Source organism: Peromyscus maniculatus, chromosome 14 (assembly GCF_049852395.1).
Source record: "Peromyscus maniculatus bairdii isolate BWxNUB_F1_BW_parent chromosome 14, HU_Pman_BW_mat_3.1, whole genome shotgun sequence".
NCBI classification, from domain to species: Eukaryota; Metazoa; Chordata; class Mammalia; order Rodentia; family Cricetidae; genus Peromyscus; species Peromyscus maniculatus.
Window position 1 is genome coordinate 4,357,845 of NC_134865.1, and position 24,723 is coordinate 4,382,567.

The 24,723-nt window shown below is 36.1% G+C and overlaps 1 protein-coding gene across 3 annotated transcripts in view; it reads left to right on the forward strand.

Annotated features, from left to right (window-relative positions):
* Positions 1 to 24,723, forward strand: part of Mdga2 (MAM domain containing glycosylphosphatidylinositol anchor 2) — a 793,868-nt gene that overhangs the window by 538,170 nt on the left and 230,975 nt on the right. For all 3 annotated transcript variants that reach the window (XM_042260511.2, XM_076550567.1, XM_076550568.1), the window contains exon 6: positions 9,553 to 9,822. In XM_042260511.2, the coding sequence (XP_042116445.1) occupies positions 9,553 to 9,822 (270 nt within the window). The remainder of the gene's footprint in view (positions 1 to 9,552; positions 9,823 to 24,723) is intronic.

Consider the following 24,723-nt stretch of genomic DNA (forward strand, 5'->3'; position numbering starts at 1 on the left):
AGAACAAAAAGGGGAAGTTAACTGACTACATTTATTATGGTTTGCTCCTTCATACTGTATTCTCATTCACTCCTGACACCTATTTCTTGATTGATAGCAGAGCCTCCCTCTGTGTTCTTTATTTATCCTTTCCACAGAATCTTCATGGAGCTAGTAATTGATTTTGAATGTACATGGAAACAGTGACCCACAGACAGCAAGTCTGCTGCCTTCTGTTCTTAAACTCTCCTGAGGATTGATGTACTTTCTGTGGGCAGATTTTTTTTTATTTTCCTTGTTTTTAAAAACATAACTTAATGATTTCCTGTGTGTATACTTAACTATGATCATATTCACCCAGATTTCTTTTTTTTTTTGCAAGAAGGAAGCATTTTTTATTCTTTTCCCACTTTAATAAAATGAAACACGTTTCCATTGTTAAGCCTGTTACATACTACCATACTAGAAAATACATGGCAGTCCTTGAAGACTTAAATTCAAGTCACATTTCTTTTTATTAATAAGTGTATGTCAAATATATTTTTAAAAAGACATGTATAGCACATGCGTTTGTGTCCACATTTTCTCCAGAATAGTATGTCTCACTATCACACACAAATCCTGAGTGTCTTTTAAGTTTTGTTTACTTGGAAAGAATTAAGCTTTGGATTGTAGTAACTGAAGTTCAAATATAGCTTTATCTTAAGACATTAAAGCTCTCATTTTTGGATCTGTGCTAGACCCTGAAAGACAACCAGTGAGATGCAGCTGGCCCCTGTCCTTAACAAGTTCATAAGAATCTTGATATTTTACTTACATATGCCCCAAGTAACTTTTTACAGACTACTTCCTGGATGTATGCCCATATCTGTTGTTTCTTCTTTTTCATCTCCCACTTGTTCAGAAGAGCCACCATGTGTCCAATTACTTCTTCATTAACATTTCTCAATATCCTACAGTAGTATGTCCTTGCACTTGACCATCAAGTATATCACTATGCCCTTCTTCACCAACTTGTCTCTATCTGAATGGCTTCCCTAACCTTTCTATCAGTCTCCCAGAAGTTTTGAACATCATTGAAAACATCACATCAGAGTTACAGTGTGAATTTACAGTGCTTGGTTTTAATTCACCTATTGTAGCTTTGGTGTCTTAGCTGTAGGGAATAATTTCCAGCATTCCAGATTGAAGTCTACATTAACTGTTGAACAAATGAGATCTGATAGCAGGAGGAGATGTATGTGGCATCTACAAACTGAGTAAACTTGGTTAAGAAGCAATGTGTTTTCATTAATCATAAGATATCATATCAACATTTTCACTTACAGTAAACAGACTCAGAATGCCTAGACCCACTGTTTATCATGCACAGGAATTTACTCTGTTCCTTCCTCTTCTATGTGTTTCTTCCCTTCTTGGAAGAAGCATTGGTGAAACCATTCCATAAACAATATGGCTGCCATCCACTCTTTCTGAGAACAGGAAAGATAATTTTGGTTTTGTTCATAAATCCTTCAGGGTTGCCACATAGCAACACTACTTTCTGGTTTTCAAAGTTGCTGTAATTCCAAACGCATTCGTTTGTTCATATTGCCCATCCACGTAGAATGCCTTATCCATCCTTTATGTGTACTTACATGAACTTTGATAAGCAAGTTCACAGTGTGAAATGTGATTGGTAAATGTTTCTCTCTTCTTCCTCAACACTCCCTGCAATTCTCACTCAAGAATGACTGTCAGGACCCATTTCAAAGGATTCAAGTTAGGCAGATACTAACAGGGAGAACATTTCTATCAAGTAATTCTTACTTGTTTTCTCCTTCCTTGTCAGTTTTCTTATGAATCAATTCACTTTCTAACTCTTGAATTATTTCTGTCCAAGGAAACACACTTTGCTCTTGAAACATTGGATAAGTGTATGTAATAAGAAACAGCTTGTGGCCTTTAAATCGTGGTCCAGGTGCTAGGCTGGTCCAAACTAGGCTCTATTTTTATAATTGAATACCCCAGGTGCATGGAAGTCCAAAGCCTATGAGAATATAGATATGAGTCACACTATGTGCTAGTTTCAGATTTTAAAAGAATGTTTACCTTAATGCTTTCCTCCACTGATAGGTGCAATACAAACAATACACCCAAGAAGATATTTTCTCTTCCTCACTCATTCTACTTTAATTCAACTGAAAATAAGTTGCTGAGATTTTGTTCGAAACCTTTGTTTAATCTAGGCAGACAATCTTACTAGTGACAGAGTTGCTAAAATTAGGAATGGACATAAATCACATTATAATCCCAGAGTTAATAAATATTTTTTATTATTCACAATTCAATTTTTTATTCAACTATCTATAGTGCCATGATTTTAGCAGTTTATCTCAGCCAACTTACCACAAACTATAGTGCAAGAGTGTTCTAAAGATATTTTTGTTTTATTTTTTTATGATTGGGGATTGAACTCAAGTCCTCAAAAATGCTAGGCAAGCACTTTTCCACGAAGCCACACTTTCAGCCCAATCTGAAAATTGTGATAGATGTATCTACCTGAGAGTGCTTTCCTTCATACTTTCTAGGACATTTCAGTTCTACCTGGTCTCTCTCTTTCGCACTTGTCATTTTAGAGCTTTGAGTTCTTTCCCAGGGCCATGAGGATACTGTGTTCTTGACTTCTAATTGGCCACACTCAGTACTGTCAAATGTGAGAAAGGACACAAAGTCTCATTTGCTGTGCAATTTCCAGTGTTAGAAGATTTGCATATGACAGTCAATAGGCCAGTCATGCTTCCATGGACTTCTTAAGTAACACCTAATCATTGCATGGGAAAGAATTACTTCTTTTTAGTCAGAAAAAATTGCTGAAAAGAATATGGGAAGAATTTCTATCCTCAGATATGCTATACTGAAGTTTGATTAAAATGTTGGTTGGCCATGGTGGTGGACATCTGTAACCCTAGTGCTTGGGAGGTGGAAGCAGGAAAGTCAAAAGTTTAGAGACAACCCTGAGCAACATAACAAGTTACTGAATTAGAAAACAGGCTTAAGGTTTATAAAACTCTGTGTCGAACAGAGCAGTCTAGAATGTTGGAAAATTGAACTATAGCTTTTGTGGCCTCATCTCTCTGCTCATCCCCTCCCTTTTCCTTTTCTCTCTTTACTCCTCTTTCTTTCTTAACCTTCTTAACTTCTCCCACTCTCCAAGGATTGACTCTGTTATCTACATGTCTGTCAGCTGTTATCCATCTGTCAGATTTTTTTTTTGTCAGACTTTTATCATTGTAACTCCTGAAACCAACACCCAAAGGGAGGGATGATTTATCTTAACTCACGGTTTCCAAGGTTTCAATCCTTTGTGGTAATAAGGGCCTAGCAGAGAAAAGCATCTCATATCAAGACAAACAGGAAGAGAAAGGGGAGGGAGAGGGTAGAAATTATCTATGACAAGATAAGAACCAAGATAAACCTCAAGAAAGCCCCATCCCTATTACAACTTCCAAGTCACCTTCTTCTTCAGCTCTTCACCACCACATAACTCTGTGAGAGACATATCATATAAACCATATTATCTTTTCCCCCTTCTCTTCCTCTTTATCTTTCTCATACTTTTCTTATCCTCTTTTTCTTCCCTTCCTGCCTTTCATTCTGCAGTTATTCTTATCATTCCTCATTTCTCTTGGTCTGTGTCTCTTTTTCTTCTATTGGTAAGCTCTTTGTGATGAACTATTTATCATCTGTCTATCATCTTTCTACATATCACCTATTATTCATCTATGGTTCTCTGTATTATTCATCAATCTCTGTAACATTTATCATACATTTATCATCTATCTATCTATCTATCTATCTATCTATCTATCTATCTATCTATCATCTATCTATCTATGCATCTATCTATACATCCATCTATGCATCTATCTCCATTTTTATCTATCTATGCATCTATCTATACATATTATTTATATATCATCTATCTGTATATCATCCATACTGTCTGTCATGGAGCACATAATGTATGCTACAATACTGTTATCCACATCCTGAAAGAGGATTCAAGTCTTTGTAACCGTGGTAACTACCTTCCATCATTAAGTGTTGACATATTATCATCCTATCATCTCGACTGGCCCCATAGTCAGATATAAACACTGAGTACAGAAAGAATATTCACACATGATGGTGAAGTTGCAATTATTTTCATGTGCATTGGAGCACTCTTTTGTCAATTTATAATGCATAGCTTAAATTTGTTTGCTGCAGATAGTGAAGCTTGGTCTTTGAAACAACTCGGATTCTGCAATGTTAATTGTCAGCATAGAAGGCTGGGGAACCCAGTGAATACCTGAGAAGCTCTAAGATCCAGAGTGCTTAGCAGGAGCAAGATATTATAAAGTCATGTAAGCCATGTTTATAAGGAATAGAAGATTTTGCTCTAAGATCACCAGGGATAACAAGAAAGTGTGGATAGAAAAATCTAAGGGAACAAAATGAGCCTTTATGTTGTAAGAAATAGCAGGTTCCTGATCCTTAAGGTGGGGAGTCTGTTGTAGAGGTCATTTCCCTCTGTCTTTAATGTACCGAGGATCAGTGTGCCCTTAGACACAAACTTTTTTTTTTCTCAGACAAGGCTGTTGGCAGTATTTGCTAATATAAATGTTTCACTTTATTTGAAGAATTTCCTTTGGTTATGTGTTTCACATTGATGTTTCTTTGTTTGAAGTATAGTAATAATATGTATTTATTTGGAGTAGACTTAATCCTACACATTTTACAGCCTGTGATGATTAAATCAAAGTAATTATTATTTCTGTCTTCTTAAATATTTATTGTATTTTTGTGCTGGGAAGCTTCAGATCTCTCTATCTGGGTCATCTAAAAGTATATAGCCAAGTGTGATGTATACATTATAGGTGCTGTCACCACACTGCACTGTAGGATCCTAGAATTCAGTCCTTACCTGATTGTATTTGGGAGCATACTATTCGACTCCTTTCCATCCGCTTCATTCTTTCTAGCCTCTAATGATAACTGGTTGACTTTTTATTCTATTAAGTCAATTCTTCACTTCTCGACCAGTGGGAACATACCTTATGCCTTTCTGTGTCTGATTTCTTTCCTTTATGATAACTTCCACCTTCCACTTCTGTTAATATCTCAAAGAATAATTCCATGACGTCCTATTCAGTTTTTCTCTGTTCTACTTCAGACTTTTGTGTTTATTTATTGCTTTAAAATGAGGCAAAGTAATCTATATCACATATTAAGAGGAAGAAATGAAATATATGTCCCTTGTTTTACAAAAGAGGGCATCATTTATTTTGTTTGTTTGTTTGTTTGTTTGTTTTGAGAAAAGTTCCCTTGTAGCCCAGGCTAGCCTCCAACTCTCTGTGTAGCTGAAAATGACCTTGAACTCCTGGTTCTCTTACTTCCACCACTGACTTGCTAGAATTACAAGGCTCTGCCTTCATTGGCTAGCTACGGATGTGTGTATCAGTGGTTGCCTCAGCCAATACATGTGGTAACTTATACCTAACACTCAGCGAGGTTCATGGTTTGGTTCAGTGAGCTTTATCTGTCTTCATTTCCTGGATACTCACATAAACACAGGAGAGAACCCTCATGATACATGACCTCAGGGTGGCAGGGTAGGTACAGGATGGTGCTGAAGAACAGTGAATGTATGCAAGACAAGCATGAACTAACTATCTCTGAGATTTGAACAGTCCAATGAAAATGAGTATTGAAATACAATGAGTTTAATTCACTAATAATATTGGAAAAATAAGAGTAATATAGGAGGCTCTTGTTTCTCAAAGTGAGTGAGTTTTAATATGTTTTGTGTGCTGTGGTACAGTATCTTCAAAAACTCAAAATGATCCTAAAATATCCCTGCCACATGTGACCAAGACAATCACAGTTTATCACATTTTGTCTCATTAGCATCCACACTATGTGTCTACACATAGTATGTGGCTACAGCTAAACCTACAAGTTCATAATAGAATGAATGACAACAGAAAACACTCCTTAGTTAATCTTTTACAGTAGTAGGTGTTAAAATTATATATATATATATATATTGACACACACACACACACACACACACATATATATATATATGTATATATATATATATATATAATGACACATCAAAAAATAACAATGTCAAGAAAGAGACTCCCAGAAGTGAGAGAACTTGCCCAAGTTCACAGTCAGGTCTCTACATAACTATCACATCATACTCCAGAAAAGTCAATGGTACGACTGAATTATGGTTGAAATACTTCATTTGTACATTGAGAAATATCATGCAATGTGTGGAGAGCTAATGAAGTTTTGACTGAATGTGTCAAAACTGATGAGCACAGCCATGTTAAGGACCCCAGTGTCAGACCCATTGGAATGGAAAATCCTTCCCCAGGTCCTACTCAGAGGAATGGCAAAGCCTTTCCCTGATCTAAGTATGGGTGTTGATTCAGAACTTTTGACCTTTAACTAAAACCATTGTATGCAGAAACTATCAATCACAGCTTTCTCCTTCTGGATGATGGCCTGGCCTTCTCTTCTTTCATGCCATATATAATAAACACACTTGGTTTCCAGGCTGCTATCAATGCATCTCTATCAGAGAGTACAGCTCATTCAATCCCTCTCTTCTGTGTGTTTGTCTATTGTTTCTTCATTCTCCATTGCCCCAGTTAGATCTATCCCTAAAGCCACACAGGCCTCAACCACAAAAGTGACTTGAAAGATGAAGAAATGGAAATCTAGGGCTAGTTGTATGGTTTAGCAAGAAAAAGCACTTGCCACCCACCTGACAACCTGAATTCAATTCTCAGGTCCCACATGGTGAAAGGAGAGAGAAATAACTACATGGAGTTGTCCTGGGCATTTTCTTGGTGCCATTGTCCATATACACACAAACTGACCTGCAAAATACACACACACACACACACACACACACACACACACACACACACACACATTAACATGTGTTTTTTGAAACTAAAGTCAGGTATAGTGATAGTTCCTTATAATCCCATATAATCCCAGACCTCAAAAGAATAAAGCTGATGAGTTCAATGCCCATTTGGCTGCACAGTGAGATAGTGAATTCCTGGGTTAAATAGTCAGGTCGTATCTAACTAAAATAAAATAAGAAAGGCAGAACCTCACTCAGAATGTTTGTATATAATCTCTAATTAACCAATGAGCCATTCCATCTGAAAGTCTTTAAAATATGATATTAAAAAATTGATTTTCCTATATTAAATGACTTTCTATGCTATGGTTTCTCTCTCTTGAACATGATTCCATTTGTGCCCTAAGAATCACATGCAATTCTTAAACAAAGCCTTGTAATTATAACAAGATAGTTCACTAAATCTTACATGCTAATGCACATAGGTCAAAAGTTCCACCCTGTGATTTTCTTGAAATTTATATAACAAATATATTTGAATATTATTAAGGCTTCAGAATTGTTAGCCCTCCTATAATCCTTTTATATAGGCAAATATTCTTCTATTTAATGTAAATTCAGTGTTTCTGTATTCCTAATATACCATAGTAAACTTGACTTGGCTTCTTTTAGTTTAATTAAAATGTGATATAAAGCACATTAAACATTGCTAGTATGATACAAATGTTAGGATTTCTATAATTTTATTTTAACTAAAACATTCTAGGTTTAAGCTGTTTACCTCAGTAAGTATTCCTTTGGCCTCTTGATAGTAATATATTAATAATTGAGTACAATTCATATTTTAGAAGATATAATTAGTGACATCATCCATTCTTTAGCTTAATATTTAATAATTCCTTGATACACTTTGTTTTCCCCCCAACTGTGGTGACTTAGTCATATCACCTTTCTGTGTGTATTTCCCAACATCTTTTTAATAATAAATCTTTATACTTTAATGTCAGCACATCAGAGGAGCTGATGTTGTGACATTTTGAAAATTCCCATGCTATTTTAATGATGTTAGAAGAACCAGGAGGCAACAAGGATGTTTGAAAATGCCATAGAGACTCCCTGTCTCTCTCATGAATCCTTAACATGGATTTATTGCCCTATTCTTCCCTTTCTTTCTTTTTTAAAGCAAGATAGATTTTATTAAAACACACATGAATGAGTTTTAATTCTAAACTGCATCTCTAAGCATCTCTGAGCTTAATAATTTTTAAATTAACATAATAACATTGAACAATGTTATTTTTCTTTGTATATAAGTGTATATACATATATATTACATATAATACAGCTTTCACTTTGTCATAAAATATTACTGAACATATTAACTTGAACATCAATAAAATACCTACTTCGGTTTATGAAAGTGTTGTGTATACTTACAATGCACTATAAGTAGGATAGTCCCTGTATGAAAATAATATTTTATGTTCTTTAAATAGCTTCTATTTTGAGTGTTTGGTGAAAAGGTGATTATCTTCAATTGAATAAATATGTATTTTTGTACTTTTTAACTTGAGGATTTTAAAAGACTTACTTTTCACTGTGGGAATTTTACCATTAAGCCATAAAAGAAGTAGTAGGCTCAGTATTTTTGCTGGGCCGTTTGTGATTGTTTCTTTCTGAATTTTAAAGCTGTGTTTGTGAGAACTCAGAACCTAAAGTAGCTTCACACTCAGGAGAAGTGGATGCTATGCTTGACAACTTCAGTCACTTTTGTTATTCTAGTGTCAGGACAATAATTCAGGGAAGTAACTATTTGCACATTCTTGTGTGACTTTTCCTAGGGTGCCATGAGCACATGGGTGCTCACCTCAGAGCATTGACAACAGCCCACAGAAATTACTCGTCTAGCTAAGAAGCCGTGTATTTTCTGGGGTAACTGACAGAGAGGCCCAGGTGGTGCAAAAACAGCTGCACTACTGTGAGCAACACCTGGTGTAGGTGACCACTAATAAAGGCTGAAATTGATGGAATGTTGCACACAGATTCCAGGACATAAGAGAATGGGAAGGGACCTTGTGATGTTTCTGGAGAAGCTTCAAGATTCTTGTCAATTTCATGAGTTTTCTGAACCTCATGGATTTGGTTATTTTCCTAAGTCTGGAGATATCCCATGGGGGAATGTTTCAGTTCTGAGGAATTCGCCTCAAAATACACCTTCATTTATTTAATTAATTTAAATCAATTATTTAAAACACTTAATAATACTCTATACATTTATACTGCTTACGTGAAGTATAGAAGTATTACATCTGGCTAAAGTTTGAACAGTACACTTTGTTTTTGATAAAAAGAACAGCATTTGCCAGGTGGTCGTGGTGTTAATCCCAGCACTTGGGAGGCAGAGGCAGGCGGATCTCTATGAGTTCGAGACCAGCCTGGTCTACAGAGCCAGATCCAGGACAGGCACCAAAACTACACAGAGAAGCCCTGTCTTAAAAAAAAAAGAAAGAAAGAAAGAAAGAAAGAAAGAAAAGAAAGAAAGAAAAGAATAATTAAAAAAAAAACATTTAAGTTTAATTGCTCAAATAGATGAGTATAAAACCTGCTGTTGGTTCTCAGTAGCAGCCTATCTCACTAAATGTATGTCTTTTGTCTTTCAGCATCCCCATCAATTAAGCTTTTGGTGGATGATCCTATAGTTGTAAATCCTGGAGAGGCCATAACATTAGTGTGTGTTACGACAGGAGGAGAGCCAACACCCTCTCTCACCTGGGTCAGATCCTTTGGGACTCTGCCTGAAAAGATTGTTTTGAATGGAGGGACGTTGACCATACCTGCCATCACCTCAGATGATGCTGGTACTTATAGCTGCATTGCCAATAATAATGTGGGAAACCCTGCAAAAAAGTCCACCAACATCATTGTGAGAGGTAAGTTCATCTGCAGAGGAAATAAATACTGTCATGTTTAATTTAAAAATATTTTCTCAAATATTGACTTCATATGCAAAATATTGAGAAAATGTTTATAAAAAATCAGATATGTCATCAGAACTAGAATCTGAAAATCTTAAATCCTAATGATATTTAATTTACATGAAAGAAATTTACAACATACTTACAATGAAGTATGGGCTTGTACTTAAAATATGTTATCGGTAAAACATAATTAATAAAGTGTTACATAAATATAAAATATACATAGAGCATATGTCAGTTTAGACAGTTAATAAATTTATCAGATTTATGATTTGTCATTATTTATAGAACTCCATTTATAAGAAGACTTTACATTTTGATGTATAGAGATTTAGATATGTTCTCATACTTAAATGATTCTACTTACATACATTGAGTATAAAATATAGTGATAATTGCAGAATGTGATTTGGAAAGCATAAAAGGTAGATATAAATATTTAAAAACTATTATCAACTTCTTTTTCACTGAGGTTATTAAGAAATTTATAAAGACATTCATACTCAGTTGAGTAATGTTTGAGGAGACCTCAATGAAACAGACTTGGAAAAGTCATAAAAAGAAAACAAAGTTTTTTTGAGGGACTAGAGCAAAACATGAGTCCCTAAACTAGCAGGAACAGGGAGACTAGTGTGGTGGCTACCAACTAATATGTTGATGGTGTATGTAGCCCTACTATTGGAGGAGATAAAGGAGTTAAGAAGGACTTCAAAGAGAACTTATGTTCTTTGTGTCATAGTAACCTAACATGGTACTGGGTAGGGGTGGAAATGGACAATGATGCCTTTCAGGTTAATAGGGACATCCACAGAACCAAGAAGACCCTCTGCACAAAGCAGATTATTGTGTGAGTGAAACATAATTGGGTCCATTGACATTAATGTGTGGTTGTTTTGTGGATTATTGTAGTGATTTCAGTGATCCCAGCTCAGTGTGTCAATGTACAAATTATTAGAAATATACTCTTGACAAATTATACTTTTAAAAAAGAATGTAAATTATTATAGTATAAACCCAAACACTATGGCTCATGCCCTCAGCTGCATAATTGTTGGCCATAGTATAGTCAGTAACTGTGAGATGCGTTAAACCATCCCTTTATGCATCATGATAAAATGCAGTAGAACCAATAAAACTATCATAATGCTTCTTCATGGGATTAAAAAGGTTAGACCCAATAATCCTGAGGTGATTCTTAGTATTGTCAAAATGAGATTCTTTTAGGGGCTGTTATATTGAACAACCAGAGTCTATCATCCATCATACACCAACTGTTTAAAAATGAAAGAAATGGGGGAAAAGTGTACAGTAGGCAGTATTTGTTTTCTGTTTGTTTGTGTTTGCTTTTAAAATGCTTGTATTATCAAAGAGATGTGAAATAGTCTGTCAAATCTTGCTGTAGAAAGCATTGCAACAATGCATTGCCCGAAGTGTCACAGATCCAATAGTGAATACCTTATTATATTGTTTCATCAAAGAAACAAGTTCACTTGAGAAAAAGTGACAAGTTCCATCTAGTTTACAGAGTAGAGTAATTTATAACACTGAATCCAAGGGCAGCCAAAGTGTCTGTGTTTTCAGGCATCCTCTGGAAAGGTAAATGCACAGCAATGCTTTCTGCCTTCAGTTTTCATCACTCCAAAGGAAACTTTACAACTCCTACACAAGTAATATGAATGAAGTAAAGACTTAAAAATTATTTATCTGATGTACAATTTCTCTTTCTTCCTTTAATTTTTCTAAAATGTATATTTGCATAATCATATTATCTTACCAGTAGGACTTCTCAGGAGTGACATTAAAATAATCAGCAAATTGAGATTTTGTATAATGTTACTGAATATAATGATAGCCTAATGGATGCCGAGTTAATCTGGGGAGATACTACAATAATTCCAGATATCTGTCTTCTGTCCAAGGGCAAGAAAACAAGCGTAAAGAACAAGATTTTATTTTGCTATTTCTTTTCAGTTATTCTCCAGTCTATAGGACCCCAGTCTCCCTGTATCACAGATGAGGAGAAATGCAGAATGCTGGATTTAATTCTGTCTACATGAGAATCCATAGGTAGATCAAGGATGTATTGTTCTTAAAAAAATCGGCATTTCTGCCTGTGAGTGTCTACATACAGAAGAAGAGAATAGTGTTCAAAGAGGAATGAAACTTCGGAAACATGTCTGAACTCTTTCTTTGATATTTTCCTTTTTTTATCTAAAAGTGTTTCATACAGGATATTTTGATGATATGTGTCCCCTTCCCCAACTCCTCCACTTTCTCCCCACATTCCTACTGATCCAACCTAATGTCCCCATCACAAAAAAGAAAATCAAACATCAAAAACCTGTAAGACAAAATTAAAATGCCAAACAAATAAAAATGAAACAAATGCCTACAACACTGAGATAGATAGATAGATAGATAGATAGATAGATAGATAGATAGATAGATAGATAGATCAATAAATAGGTCATTTTGTGTTGGCCAACTACTTCTTAGCATGGGCCTGCTCTTGAGTGTGATTGAAATATCCAGTGACACTCCATTGGTGAAATTGATTTTCCTTTTGCTGGTGGGTATCAATTGCAAAGTATTTTCGTGGTTAAGCATGGAACTCCCTGTCCACTTCCCCTTCTCAGTGTTTGGACCCATCCAGCTTAATCTTGGGCAGTCCCTATGGATGCTGCCACAGATTCTGAGAGTTCATGTGTACTATAGCCCTGCTGTGTCTGGAAGACACTGTTTCTTTGGCTCTAAGAACCTTCTGCCTCCTTTTCTACATAGATCCCTGAGCCTGAGCACAGGGGTTTGATGAAGACACCCTACATAAAACTGAGTGTTCCAATATCTTTCACTCTCCACAAATTATCTGCTTGTGAGTCTCTTTGTTAATTTCCACTTACTACAGGAAGAAGCTTCAACGATAAGCACCTGAACAAAGCACTTATCTATAGGTAAAACAATATTTCCTAAGGAGACATTTTATTGCCATATTCCTTTAGCAGAATAATAGAATTAGGTTTTCCCCTATGCTCATAATCTCTCTAGTCTCAGGTTCTTGTTCTCTTTAGCAGTATCAGTGTCAGGTATATGTTCCAGCTCATGAAGTGGACCTTAAATCCAATAAATAAGTGATTAACTCCTCCCATAACGTTTGTGCCACCATTACTCTACCATTTCAACTAAAATCAGAAACAAGACCTTTCCTTAAAAATAAAAACTTTTTAAAGTAAAATACATGTGTGATTCACATATATTGTTTTCTGTATGCAATATCTCATTCCATAAATACAGCAATCTCAAGCTGAATATGAATTTCATGGTTTTCAGTCTGAATAGGAGATTTATGACCAAGGCAGAAATGCTTCTCATATGAACTTTAAAATTTTTACAGTGATTGAGGCACATTTTCCTAAGTCAAGCAAGAAGCAGTTGCCTGATAAGTGTGAAAAGAAAATTATGTTGATTCCTAATCTCATCCTGGGTGACTGAGCTCAATGCATTCCATACTGCTGTTAGATAATGTGTTATTTCCATTTGAAGTTTTCTGTTGTGATTCACTAGGTTTAGAAATATCCACACTTCTTCTGTCATGATTAAGTCACTATTGAATGAGCATGGATAGTAACATAGTCAAGAAATTCTTGGCATATTTTAGTGTATTGTGGGATTTTTAAATGTGCTACAGTGCATTCAAATCACATATGCATATATGATCCAAAAAAAGCATGAACTCTAGGTGTGTTTCCTTTGACCCAGTTTAGGTACATTTGGGGCTGGAAACTTGCAGTGAGGAAAGAAGGTGAAGTATGGTTAACTTTTATTCTTTTCATTTGTTAATTCTCTACTCTCCTCTCTACCATGCCTTTCTCATACCTTCCTAATGGAGGCCATCTTTACAAAGAACATTTCTTTGGTCCTTATGCAGCATGAGTGATCTCAAGAGATATTTTTCTTAGATAATATATCTGTGGGCATGGAGAACTGTTCAGTCTGTGAGGGATGTGGAAGGAAAGACGGGGAAGATGAAAGAAGGGATACAAAAGGGTAAACAGAGGTGTAAATATGACCAAAGTGTTATAAGTATGTACCATATGTAACAATTTGTACAATTCATACATGACAATAAAATTGAAAGAAAAATGTGTCCTCTGAAGAGAAGCTTTAAAGAATCCATTAATATGCAACGATCTTGAATATCCCATTATTTCAAATCTCTCTCTCTGTCTCTCTGTCTCTCTCTCTCTGTCTCTCTCTCTGTCTCTCTCTCTCTGTCTCTCTCTCTGTCTCTCTCTCTCTCTGTCTCTCTCTGTCTCTCTCTCTCTCTCTCTCTCTCTCTCTCTCTCTCTCTCTCTCTCTCTCTCCTAGTGGCATCCAATTAAACACTGTTTGAGATGAAGTCATTTTATGAGCTATTCACATCTATCTAGTGGAAACATGTAATATAGATTTTGTAAGAGCATATAAGCCTCAGTGTGCTACCTCCAGTCTTTGAGTATTACTATCACGAGAGTAAGATTCCCTCTAAGAATTGTTTTTGAACAGAGTCTATCATCAGGCCTCACTAAAACATAGTTTTAAATTATCAAATGTGTCAAACACAGTGCAGAACAATTATTTCCAAGGTCTGATGGGCCCCATAGAGAATAAAGAGATCTTCCACAGGACTGGGGTGAGATAGATGTATCTTTTTACCATCCTGAGTTTTGTAAAAGCTTACATCTCAGTACTTCCCATTGTTATATCTGTAATTAAATCTGTTCTCTGACCTTCTTCCACTCTTAATCATGCATTCAATCTAAGACCTGAAGAGTGAGGTGTCTTCTACTTCTTTTGATAAGTAGATGAAGCACTTTTCATGGAATTTTCTAGATTATATTCTTAAGTAAAATGAGTCAGGAACATTCTATTATTTCGACTCATGAAAAAATAAAAGATTAGGAAAATAAAGGTGTTAGTACTCTTGATTGTGACCTACAAAATCTCTCCCTACCTCTATCTTAGAACATTATTTGACCCTCTCCTCCCACATTTGATGATACCACCATTGTCTTTCCATTGACACATCTCCCTTGCTTGGTTAAACTAATGTTCACAATATTTCTTCCACTCTGTCTCTCCTTGTAAACACTTTCCTACCAAATTGGGCAAAACAGACTATGCTGAGTCCATTGGTTCATATGTGTTATTTAAGAAAAGAAGGAAAATAATAACTTAGGGCTATGACCTTGAGAAGAATTTTTAATCTCAAAAGGCTCTTTGTCATTAATGGATCAGTCACTTTTAGAATGGGGCATACTGGGAGTTCCTTAGATAATTGTTAGTTGCCATGTTGTAATCCTCAGATAACTGCATTGGTAATACTTGCTAGATTGTTCTTATAAAAGGAGTATGTTATTCAAGTATGAGAAAATAACCTCAAAGGTAGAAAAGTTTTATGCTGGCTGAGAGTTTCAGAGGATCTATGGTCACTTGGCTGTACTGCCTTTGGGTCTCTGGTTAGCATCAGGGCAGGGAGCATTTATGGAGCCATACCACCTTACCTTATGTTGGATGGAAGACAGAGAGCAAAATGACAGAACTAGAGATAAAGCAAAACCTTTAAGGACATGACTGCAGGGACTCACTCCTGTCAGCTATTTCTGTCTTCTATGTTTACATCTCTTTCTAACAGCTCATCAAAGTATGATCCCATCAATGGATTAATTCATTGACAGGTTCAGAGCCTTCATGATTGAAGCACTTCTCCAAAGCAGCTTAAGCCTCTATGAAGCACATGGCATTTGGAGGGAATTGTCAATATAAATCAAGGCTAAGAAGACAGCAAATGCTGTAGATGCCCTTTGATGGGCAAAGTATCAAATAATGTGCAGACAGGCTTTAATGCCACTACTGTATTCAGTGAACTCTGTAAACTGTATGCTTCAAAACACCATGTTCCCTGAATGCCTTAATACTCACTTTATGTCTCTACCTTTTTTCCCCTACTCTCTTAATCTTTTATCAATCTTTTTTCTGAACCTTTGTAAAGTAGTAATGTAAGCATATTTTCCCCCTTTCAATTTCAAAATTGTTTCAACAATTTGTTGACCATAATCTATTATGGTAACATAATTAAATAATTTCAATATTGAGCTACAATTCACCTTTTCAGAAAAAATCAATATGTACTCATTGGGGACTGAATATACAATTCCCTACTTGCACAGAAATATTGTATAACATCACAAAACATCATAAACCTCTGTTTTGAAAAGTGATAATATTCCTAATTCCAGTTTATATGCATAGAAGAGCTGTTCAATTATCAAATTTTAATTTTAAACATATTTATTCTGAAATAATTTCATTGAAAGATCTATTATCACAGCAAACATTTCAAAATATTCCTCTTTATACTTATTGGTGGGAAAATGTATCATTGTAAACTTCTGTGGCTAGAACTATTAGCTTTAGAATTCACAAGTTCTAAGTAATAACAACCACCTGTATCAGTTAAGTGCCTGTTGTATACCATTTAGCATACACACACTAAAAACATTAACATTTTAATGTATGGTTTAAGGGCTGGTATGGTTGATGTATTGTGCACCCCAATAAACTTATCTGGAGGTCAGAGAATACAACAGCCACTATATTAAACATACGTTTAGGCAGTGATAGCACATGCCTTTAATCCTAGCATTCAAGAGACAGAGAGCTTTCTGGATCTCTGTGAGTTCAAAGCCACTGGAAATAGCCAGGCATGGTGACACATGCCTTTAATCCCAGGAAGGGATGGCAGGAAGCAGAAAGGTATATAAGGCGTGAGGACCAAGACTAGAGCCTTTTTAAGCTTTTAGCTTTAAGCAGCAGTTCAGCTGAGATCTATTCAGATGAGTATTCAGAGGCTTCCAGTTTGAGGAAACAAGATCAGCTGAGGAATTGGCAAGGTGAGGTTGTATATGGCTTGTTCTGTTTCTCTGATCTTTCAGCGTTCACCCCAATACCTGGCTCAGGGTTTGTTTTTATTAATAAGACTTTTTAAGATTCATGTTACATCCTGGTGTGTTGACTCTTGGTGTTCTTGCAGAGGACATGAGTTCAAGTCCCAGCATGCAGGGCAAGTGATTCAAAACCAACAGTTAATCCAGCTCCAGAGGATCTGATGTCCTCTTCCAGCCTCCACGGACATCTGCTCATATACTCACACACACACACACACACACACACACACACACACACACTTCTCAGAAAAAAAATTATGAGATAGAAGTATGTTTATTCTTAAGGAAGAAAAACTTAGCAGATTTCTCAAAACTTAGCAACTTCTCAAATCAAGCTTTATTTCAACAATAAAGCCAAAATTCAGACTTAGGCTTCAGGACCACTGACACAAAAAAAGGTAACTTTCAAAATTTAGCCAGATTTCCAGCAATAGTTTACTTTCTCTAAAATATTTGAATCCAGTGAACTCAACCCCCCTCCCGCTGTGTTTGTCTCTCTTTCTCTCTCATTCTGTCTCTGTCTCTCTCTCTCTCTCCCTCCCACTGAATTACACCCTAGGTGTTTCAAAGTCCTTTCCTGGCTCCCCTACCTTTGCAGAAGACTTAGCCCTTGGAGGCATACTAGCAACAAGCTGAGTTTGGGAACATATTACCTTTTTACTTGTTAACAGTCACCTACAGTAATACTCCCAAGGTAGCTCCCTTTGGAATACATAACCTCTTTAAACTGGAACATATTTTGGGTTTCACTTTTGTTTGGTTTGTTACTGTTGTTTTGGGGGTTCGTTGTTGTTCATGTTCTTTCTTCAGTAATCACAAACATATGTTTATTGAATTTCTAGTTCTAACTCACATGAAATACACAGTTTATTATTTTCTGAACAAGAATACATTGTGAAGAAGGACTTGGCATTACAATGATTTTTTTCTGGCTCTTGCAAGTTATTGTATAAAATAATTAAAGAATTTCTTACAATTAGATCAATGGGATCACTAAGATAAAGATACAAAAAGTTTTTGTACAATTAAATTATTAAGAATAAACACAAAAGAAAATGAGCTCTAAATATTCATTAATTGTAAAAGGACTGTGTATTCAAACTCTCAACCAAAAAGTTAGCCCTCGTTAACTAGAAATTTCCCAGATAGAATTGATCAGATTTTAAGCTCATTGAATTTCTAATGGTAATTATTTGTAATTTTTCAGTTGTAGTCAGTATAATCCTACACAAATCAAATTACGTTTCAGTCACCACTATCCTCATTTTATGATCCTTTATTAATTAAAAAAAAACATCTAAAATGATGCAAACCAGCCCTTTCCTGTGTCCAAGTTGCATTGCCCATTGGGTGCCAGCCTTCCAGAGGGCAACACACAGCAAATACTTAATCTCTTTTCTCTATTTAATATTCTGTACTACATAGAACCCTTTCCTGCCTTCATCACCGAAAAGAAAACATATCAGAGAGAATTTCATTACATTGTTCTGTGGCTCTATAATGATTTTAGTGTTCTCTTTTTTGATGATTGACCAGACCATATCAATTCTAAAAATAAGCAATTTTATTTGCTGTCAGCTGATTAGAGGTAGCTGGGTTTTAGGATCTAAAATATTTTTTTCTTTCTTCATTGAAATAGTATATGAAGAGTCTCATAAACTATGTTCTTAAAACGTTTCATTTAGTTATTGTATAATCTCACACATACTTTTGTATTGCTATTGTGATTCTTAAATAGCATAGTTACATATATTTGTTTGTATTATTAAAACTTAGCCCCTGGCCTGCGGTTGCGTACAACTTTTATCCCAGCACTAGGGAGGCAGAGGCAGGTGGATCTCTGTGAGTTCCAGGCCAGCCTGGTCTATAGAGCAAGTTCCAGGACAACCAGGGCTACACAGAGAAACCCTGTCTGGAAATAAGAACAACAAAAACCTAGTATGTCCTGCTTACAGATAGAACCTCTCTTATATTTATACTGAACAAAAGGAAATATTTCAGTTTTTACTAATGTTCTAAAAATCAACACTGCTAAATATCTAGCAAATAAAAACATACTTAATCAATTTTTATTTAATTCTTTAATTAATTATTTGAGGGCATGGCCATCTTTGGATGCCCCATAGCTGTAAAATGATGTTGAAGCAATGGATTCTTTGAAAAGTCAATATAGCATCTTTTGTTTTTTGATTCATCAGGTCTGTTTTTCCAAACCCACAGACTCAGCCAACTTAGTTTATAATAGCGGTTTAACAGTCTATAGACAGAGAGGTCTTATAGGCAAGATGCCTGTGTCATCCCATATGCCTTTCCTTAAATTAGCTCTTACATCCTGATTACATATTAGTCTTTTGTTTAATTTTCTGTCCAGCTTGGCAATTTCACTGTATAAACTCTAATACATGACCTTCTAAGCATGTATGCTAAACTATCACTGTAGCTCTGGATCATTCTTATTTCCGCAGTTTCGGGACTTCTGCATTCTGCTTTGTTTTCTTACAGACTCACGCAAACAAAAGCATGAGGCACATGGGGCCATAGTTTTGAATTTATTCACATAGAGTTATTAAAGAAATCAAGTTTAAAATAAAGTTCTTTTCTGACTAGTACGAGGTGAGAATGGCTAGTCAGTGGTGTTGCACACCTTTAATTCCAGCACTCCAGAGACAGAGGCAGGCCAATAAATCTCTGTGAGTTTGAGGCCAGCCTGATCTATAGGTGAGTTCCAGGACAGCCAGGACTACACAGAGAAACCCTGTTTTAAAAAAAAGAAAAAGAAAGAAGAAAGGAAAAACCAACCAAACAACAAGACAAAAAATCAAGGTAACTTACTTGACAGAAGGTTCCCTTGAGTTGGATTTTGGCAAACAAGAGTTCATGAAATTCAGGAAGGGAGTATCTTTATTTGTGGCCAAGGGATACAATTAAGTAGCTTTTTAAAATTGCTCCATTTTCTTTTTATGAAGGATTAGAAACAGTCCACAGTTCTTAAAAGACAAATTCAACCTTTAAATTTGAACTTTCATGCTGCAATCTTTCCAGCAACTGTGTAATTAATACATTTAGTCCTGTGAGTGTAATCACTTAACTTTATTCTTTTGAAATTCTGAATTGCACAATAATTTATTTAAAAAATTAATTGATTAGAAGTTTGCTAATAAATATAGTATTACCTCTATTTCTATATTTCTCTATATGTGGTATTATTTCTCCAACACTGATTCCCAGAGTCCATCAGAGATAATACTAAAACAGATTCTCTTATAGACTTAATTTCTTAATTTTATCTTTTGAGAGGGTCTTGCTCATCTCCTCCCCTTTCCCCTCCTCTTCTTCCTCCTTCTCTCTCTTCTCCACAGTTCACTTCTCTGAAATTTTGATAGTCAAAGAAACCATGAGATTCATAATTGAAATCCATCTTAATGAATCCAACCAATAATTAATGAATGATGAGGAAAAACACTTACCTACTTACTTACTACCTACTAAAAGTATTATTGAATTTGGGTGTCACAGTCTGAGCCCTGAGTCAGTCTGAGCCACCTGTTCTCTATAAGCCAATGAAGAGAACCAGATTAAGAGTGAAAATCAGTGAGTTCCATGACAGGCTCCAAAACTACACAGAGAAACCCTGTCTCAAAAAACAAAAAGAGAGAAAGAGAGAGAGAGAGAGAGAGAGAGAGAGAGAGAGAGAGAGAGAGAGAGAACACTTTGTTTAAAAGTGACTTTTAAAAAGTATAAAGAAAAGTTTTTTGAGATAAAAGTAGTCAAAATCAGAGAAACTTGATTGAATATTTTTAAATAATAATATATTTGAAGTATCATTTTTACTTTACATTTAAGTATTTGAAAGATGAGAGTGCAGCAGATAAGATACATACCTTATAAGCAAAGGAAATATAAAATAAATGAGTAGGTTGGTTCATTTTTTTTTCCTATCATAAGTTTTTTTACACAAAACTATCATAGGTAAAGGACATTTTTTGTTATAAATTCTTTGAGTTTCTCAAAAACATACTTTGATCATATTCACCACACAACTCCTCCCGGATCCACACCCCACTTCCCCAACCCACTCAACTGTCCGTTGTCTTTTTTGTTGTTGTTGACTTTGAAAACCCACCGAGTACAGTTCCCACTTCCATTTACCCTCGGGTAGGTAACCATCCTCTAGATCATAGCTAACCTACCAGGGTTGGCACCATCCAAGAAAGCCGACTCTCCCATTCTTAACAGCTCTCAATTGCCAGCTAGAAGAGGGACTTCATGCCCACCTCCACTCCGCATGCTGTGATTCTGTCTGGCTTGAACCTGAATGCCCCACTGTGTCTGGAAAAAAAAAAGACTGTTTTCTTGTAGTCATTCACTGCCTCTGGCTCTTACAATCTTTCTCTCCACTCATACACAATGATGCCTGAACCTTGTGGCGGCAGCAGGATGGAGAGGGGGTCGGTGGCGGCGGTGTAATATACATGTCCCTTTTAGGGCCAAGCATACTGCAGTCACTCATTCTGTGTCCCATGACTAGTTGTGTGTTTCATGGCTAATTTCTATCTACTGCATAAAGAATCATTTCTTTTTTTTTCAGAAGTATTTTATTTATTTATTTTTTTACAATACTATTCTGTTCTACATAATAGCCACAGATTCCCTTGTTCTCCCCCTTCCTGGCCCCCTCCCCTTCCCCCCAGCCTACCCCCCATTCTCACCTCCTCCAGATCAAAATCTCCCCCCGAGGACTGGGATCGACCTGATAGACTCAGTCCAGGCAGGTCCAAGGACTGAGGAATCTGGATGCAGACATCCACGGCCAGGCCCCTGGTGGAGCGCTGGGAGTCTAATTAGTGAGAAAGAGGAGGGTGTATATGAGCGAGAATTGTTGAAACCAAGGTTGGATAAAGCACAGGGACAAATAACCAAATGAATGGAAACACATGAACTATGAACCAAAGGCTGAGGGGCCCCCAACTGGATCAGGCCCTCTGAATAGGTGAGACAGTTGATTGGCTTGATCTGTTTGGGAGGCATCTAGGCAGTGGTACCAGGTCCTGGGCTCGTTGCATGAGTTAGCTGTTTGAAACCTGGGACTTATGCAGGGACGCTTGGCTCAATCTGGGAGGAGGGGACTAAAGAATCATTTCTGATGAGGGTTTAGAAATACACACGTCATTGGTGTAATAATATGTCATTAGTAGACAGTTTAATATTGTGTTTATTTAGCAGGATAATTTTTTTCAACACCAAAAATATGATAGAATATAAAAAAATTGAAAACCCATTGCATTTTCATGTTAAACTCACAAACAGTAGCATAATTTTATGTTATAGTAATCAACAACATATAAACAATAATTGGCAAATAGCTCAATCATCAAACAATGAAAGTGTAAATTGAGCAATAAATTTATATTCTTTTCTTTTATAATTCAGCATGTCTTGATTTCAGGTATTGTGTGCACAGAAAAGAATATGGTAATTGATGTGTATTTCCCCAGTTATAATTTAGAAACTATTCATAGTTACTAGCTAATATGTGATATAACTTTGTGCATAATTCAATCATGTCATTTAAGAGACATGTTGTTTCCAAAAATAAATGAAGAGGATACCCCTTTCCTGACTAAACTATAAGTAGGGTTTTGTTTGTTTTTTATCTATTGTTATCTTTCTAAAGCACATTGTGTCCAAATTCTCCTAGTTTTTCTGACCCTAACCCAAAGACACAAATAAGTTCGGAAGTTTCATGAATATAAAAACCGTATTATTTTGTAAAATTTGTTCTATGACAGTATTTAAAATAGTAATTGAATAGAACAATTTGACTTTTATGATTTGATTTCAATAAGTTGTCCTATGCCAGTGTTTCATCACTTATAAACTAAAGGCAATATGGCATAAACAAAGTAGAAATGAGGTTTTCATTCATGTCTGCATTGAAGGATAAAACAATTTGTGAAGAAGAAATCATTTTTGTGAGCCTTAAAAGGGAGCTGAGAACTAACTGTGTCTCAGAGAATTTTAAAACCCACTTTCAACATGAAGACATGGCGAATGACATAACCTGCCAGAAAGAGTTCAGATGAGGAAGTTTCTGAATTTGAAAGGTAAGGCCAGCATTTTCTTCTGAGAGGTCAGAAGAAGGCAACTCTGAAAGCAAACTTCAGCCGATCGTGAGTGACAGGCACCCACGAAGCACTGAACTCTTTGGGAAATTGAAATAAACATGCAAGAAAAATGTAGGAGTATAGGAAAGATTGCTTTTAACATAATCGAGACTTGAGTACTGGTAAAAGTGTGAGTCAAGCAAACAATGAAAAATAGAGAGGAAAAAACCATATTTTTATTAATTCTTTCATGAGTCTATATGTTTTGACATTCACGTCCCCTTCTCAACCCCTCCCAGGTGCACTCTACTTCCCTATACACTCAACTTCAAGTTATTTTCCTGTTGTTTTAATTTTATTATTATTATTATTATTATTATTATTATTATTATTATTATTAATTCATCCAATCCAATTTGTGCTTCCCAACTATTCACGCTGTCAAATGCCAATAACTCCTCTGCTAAGGGTGGGCATTTGTGCCCAACTTCCCCCCTCTGTGCTGAAGTTTTGTCTGGCCCGAAGTGGCACAGGTGTTGAGCATGCTACCACAATCACTATGAGATCATTTGTGAAACTTCCCTGTTTATCTGCAAAACAGTTTCCCTGAAATAATCTACCACTTCTAATTCTTACAATATACTGCCCCCTCTTCCAGGAAAGTTTCTGAGCCTTGAGTGAAGGAGTGTTGATAGGTACTTCCCATTCAGGCACTAACACTGACAGTCTTTTATTCTGTGTGAGTTGAGCCTTTGAGGGTCTTTGTGTTCATTGCTGTCTACTGGAAGAAGCTTCTCCAATGAGAATTGGAAGATGCATTGAACATAGCAATGAATCATTAGGAGTATTTTAGTACTACATTCATTTAGCAGAATAATAGCAGTGTATTCTCCCCTAGGGGCTAGGGCCTCTGGAACAACAGATGTTTGGCCCTATAAACAGTCTCAGGTATGAATTAATTTTGTGCAGTGAGCTTTCAATCCAATCAGAAAGCAATCGGTTACTCCCATAACATCCATGTTTCTGTTACAACAATGGACACAGCTTGTCAGAGTGGTCATTATTATAGTTCTCAGAATTCACAGCTGGGTGAGATTGCTTGCCAAACCCAGCATGGCTGGGACTGGATCTGACTAGGGGCAGTGAGGTAGTGAAAGAACAGTGACACTAAGTAAATGATCAGCACAAATAGACAGAAAACCCAGGGTGGTTGTCTATGCATGCTCTGATGGATCCATACTGCTTACTGCAACAACCCAGAAGAGCATCTTGTTTATTATGTGCAGTACATGGATGGGAAGGAGTTATCTAGTCTCAGTAGGTTTCTATGGAGGAGCAGTGTCACTGTGCAAACACCCAGGAGGAGGAAGCTGAAGTTCCTAGTGTTTTTTGTTTTGTTTTGTTTTTTTGTTCGTTTGTTCATATATATATTCAATCATTTGTAAACACTTGTGCTTGGACAGAGGAAGGCTTGCCTTTCTGAACCAGACCCAGGGAAAGGCTTTGTCAGTTTTGTATGGATCATATTCTTTGGTCCTTGATATAACTGTCTCATATCAAACAATATACATTCACTCAGAACTTCGCTTGCTCAGGACTTCACTCACTCCTTACAATTGATAATTACTTTTAATTCCAGTAACATGCATAGCATCTTCCAGCACTATGAAAGTTAGCCAGTAGGGATGAATTTTCCAGGTGAATACCAACTTAATTTCTCCACTTTCTATGACTGCACTATGTAGTGTCTTCAGGATCTTACCATC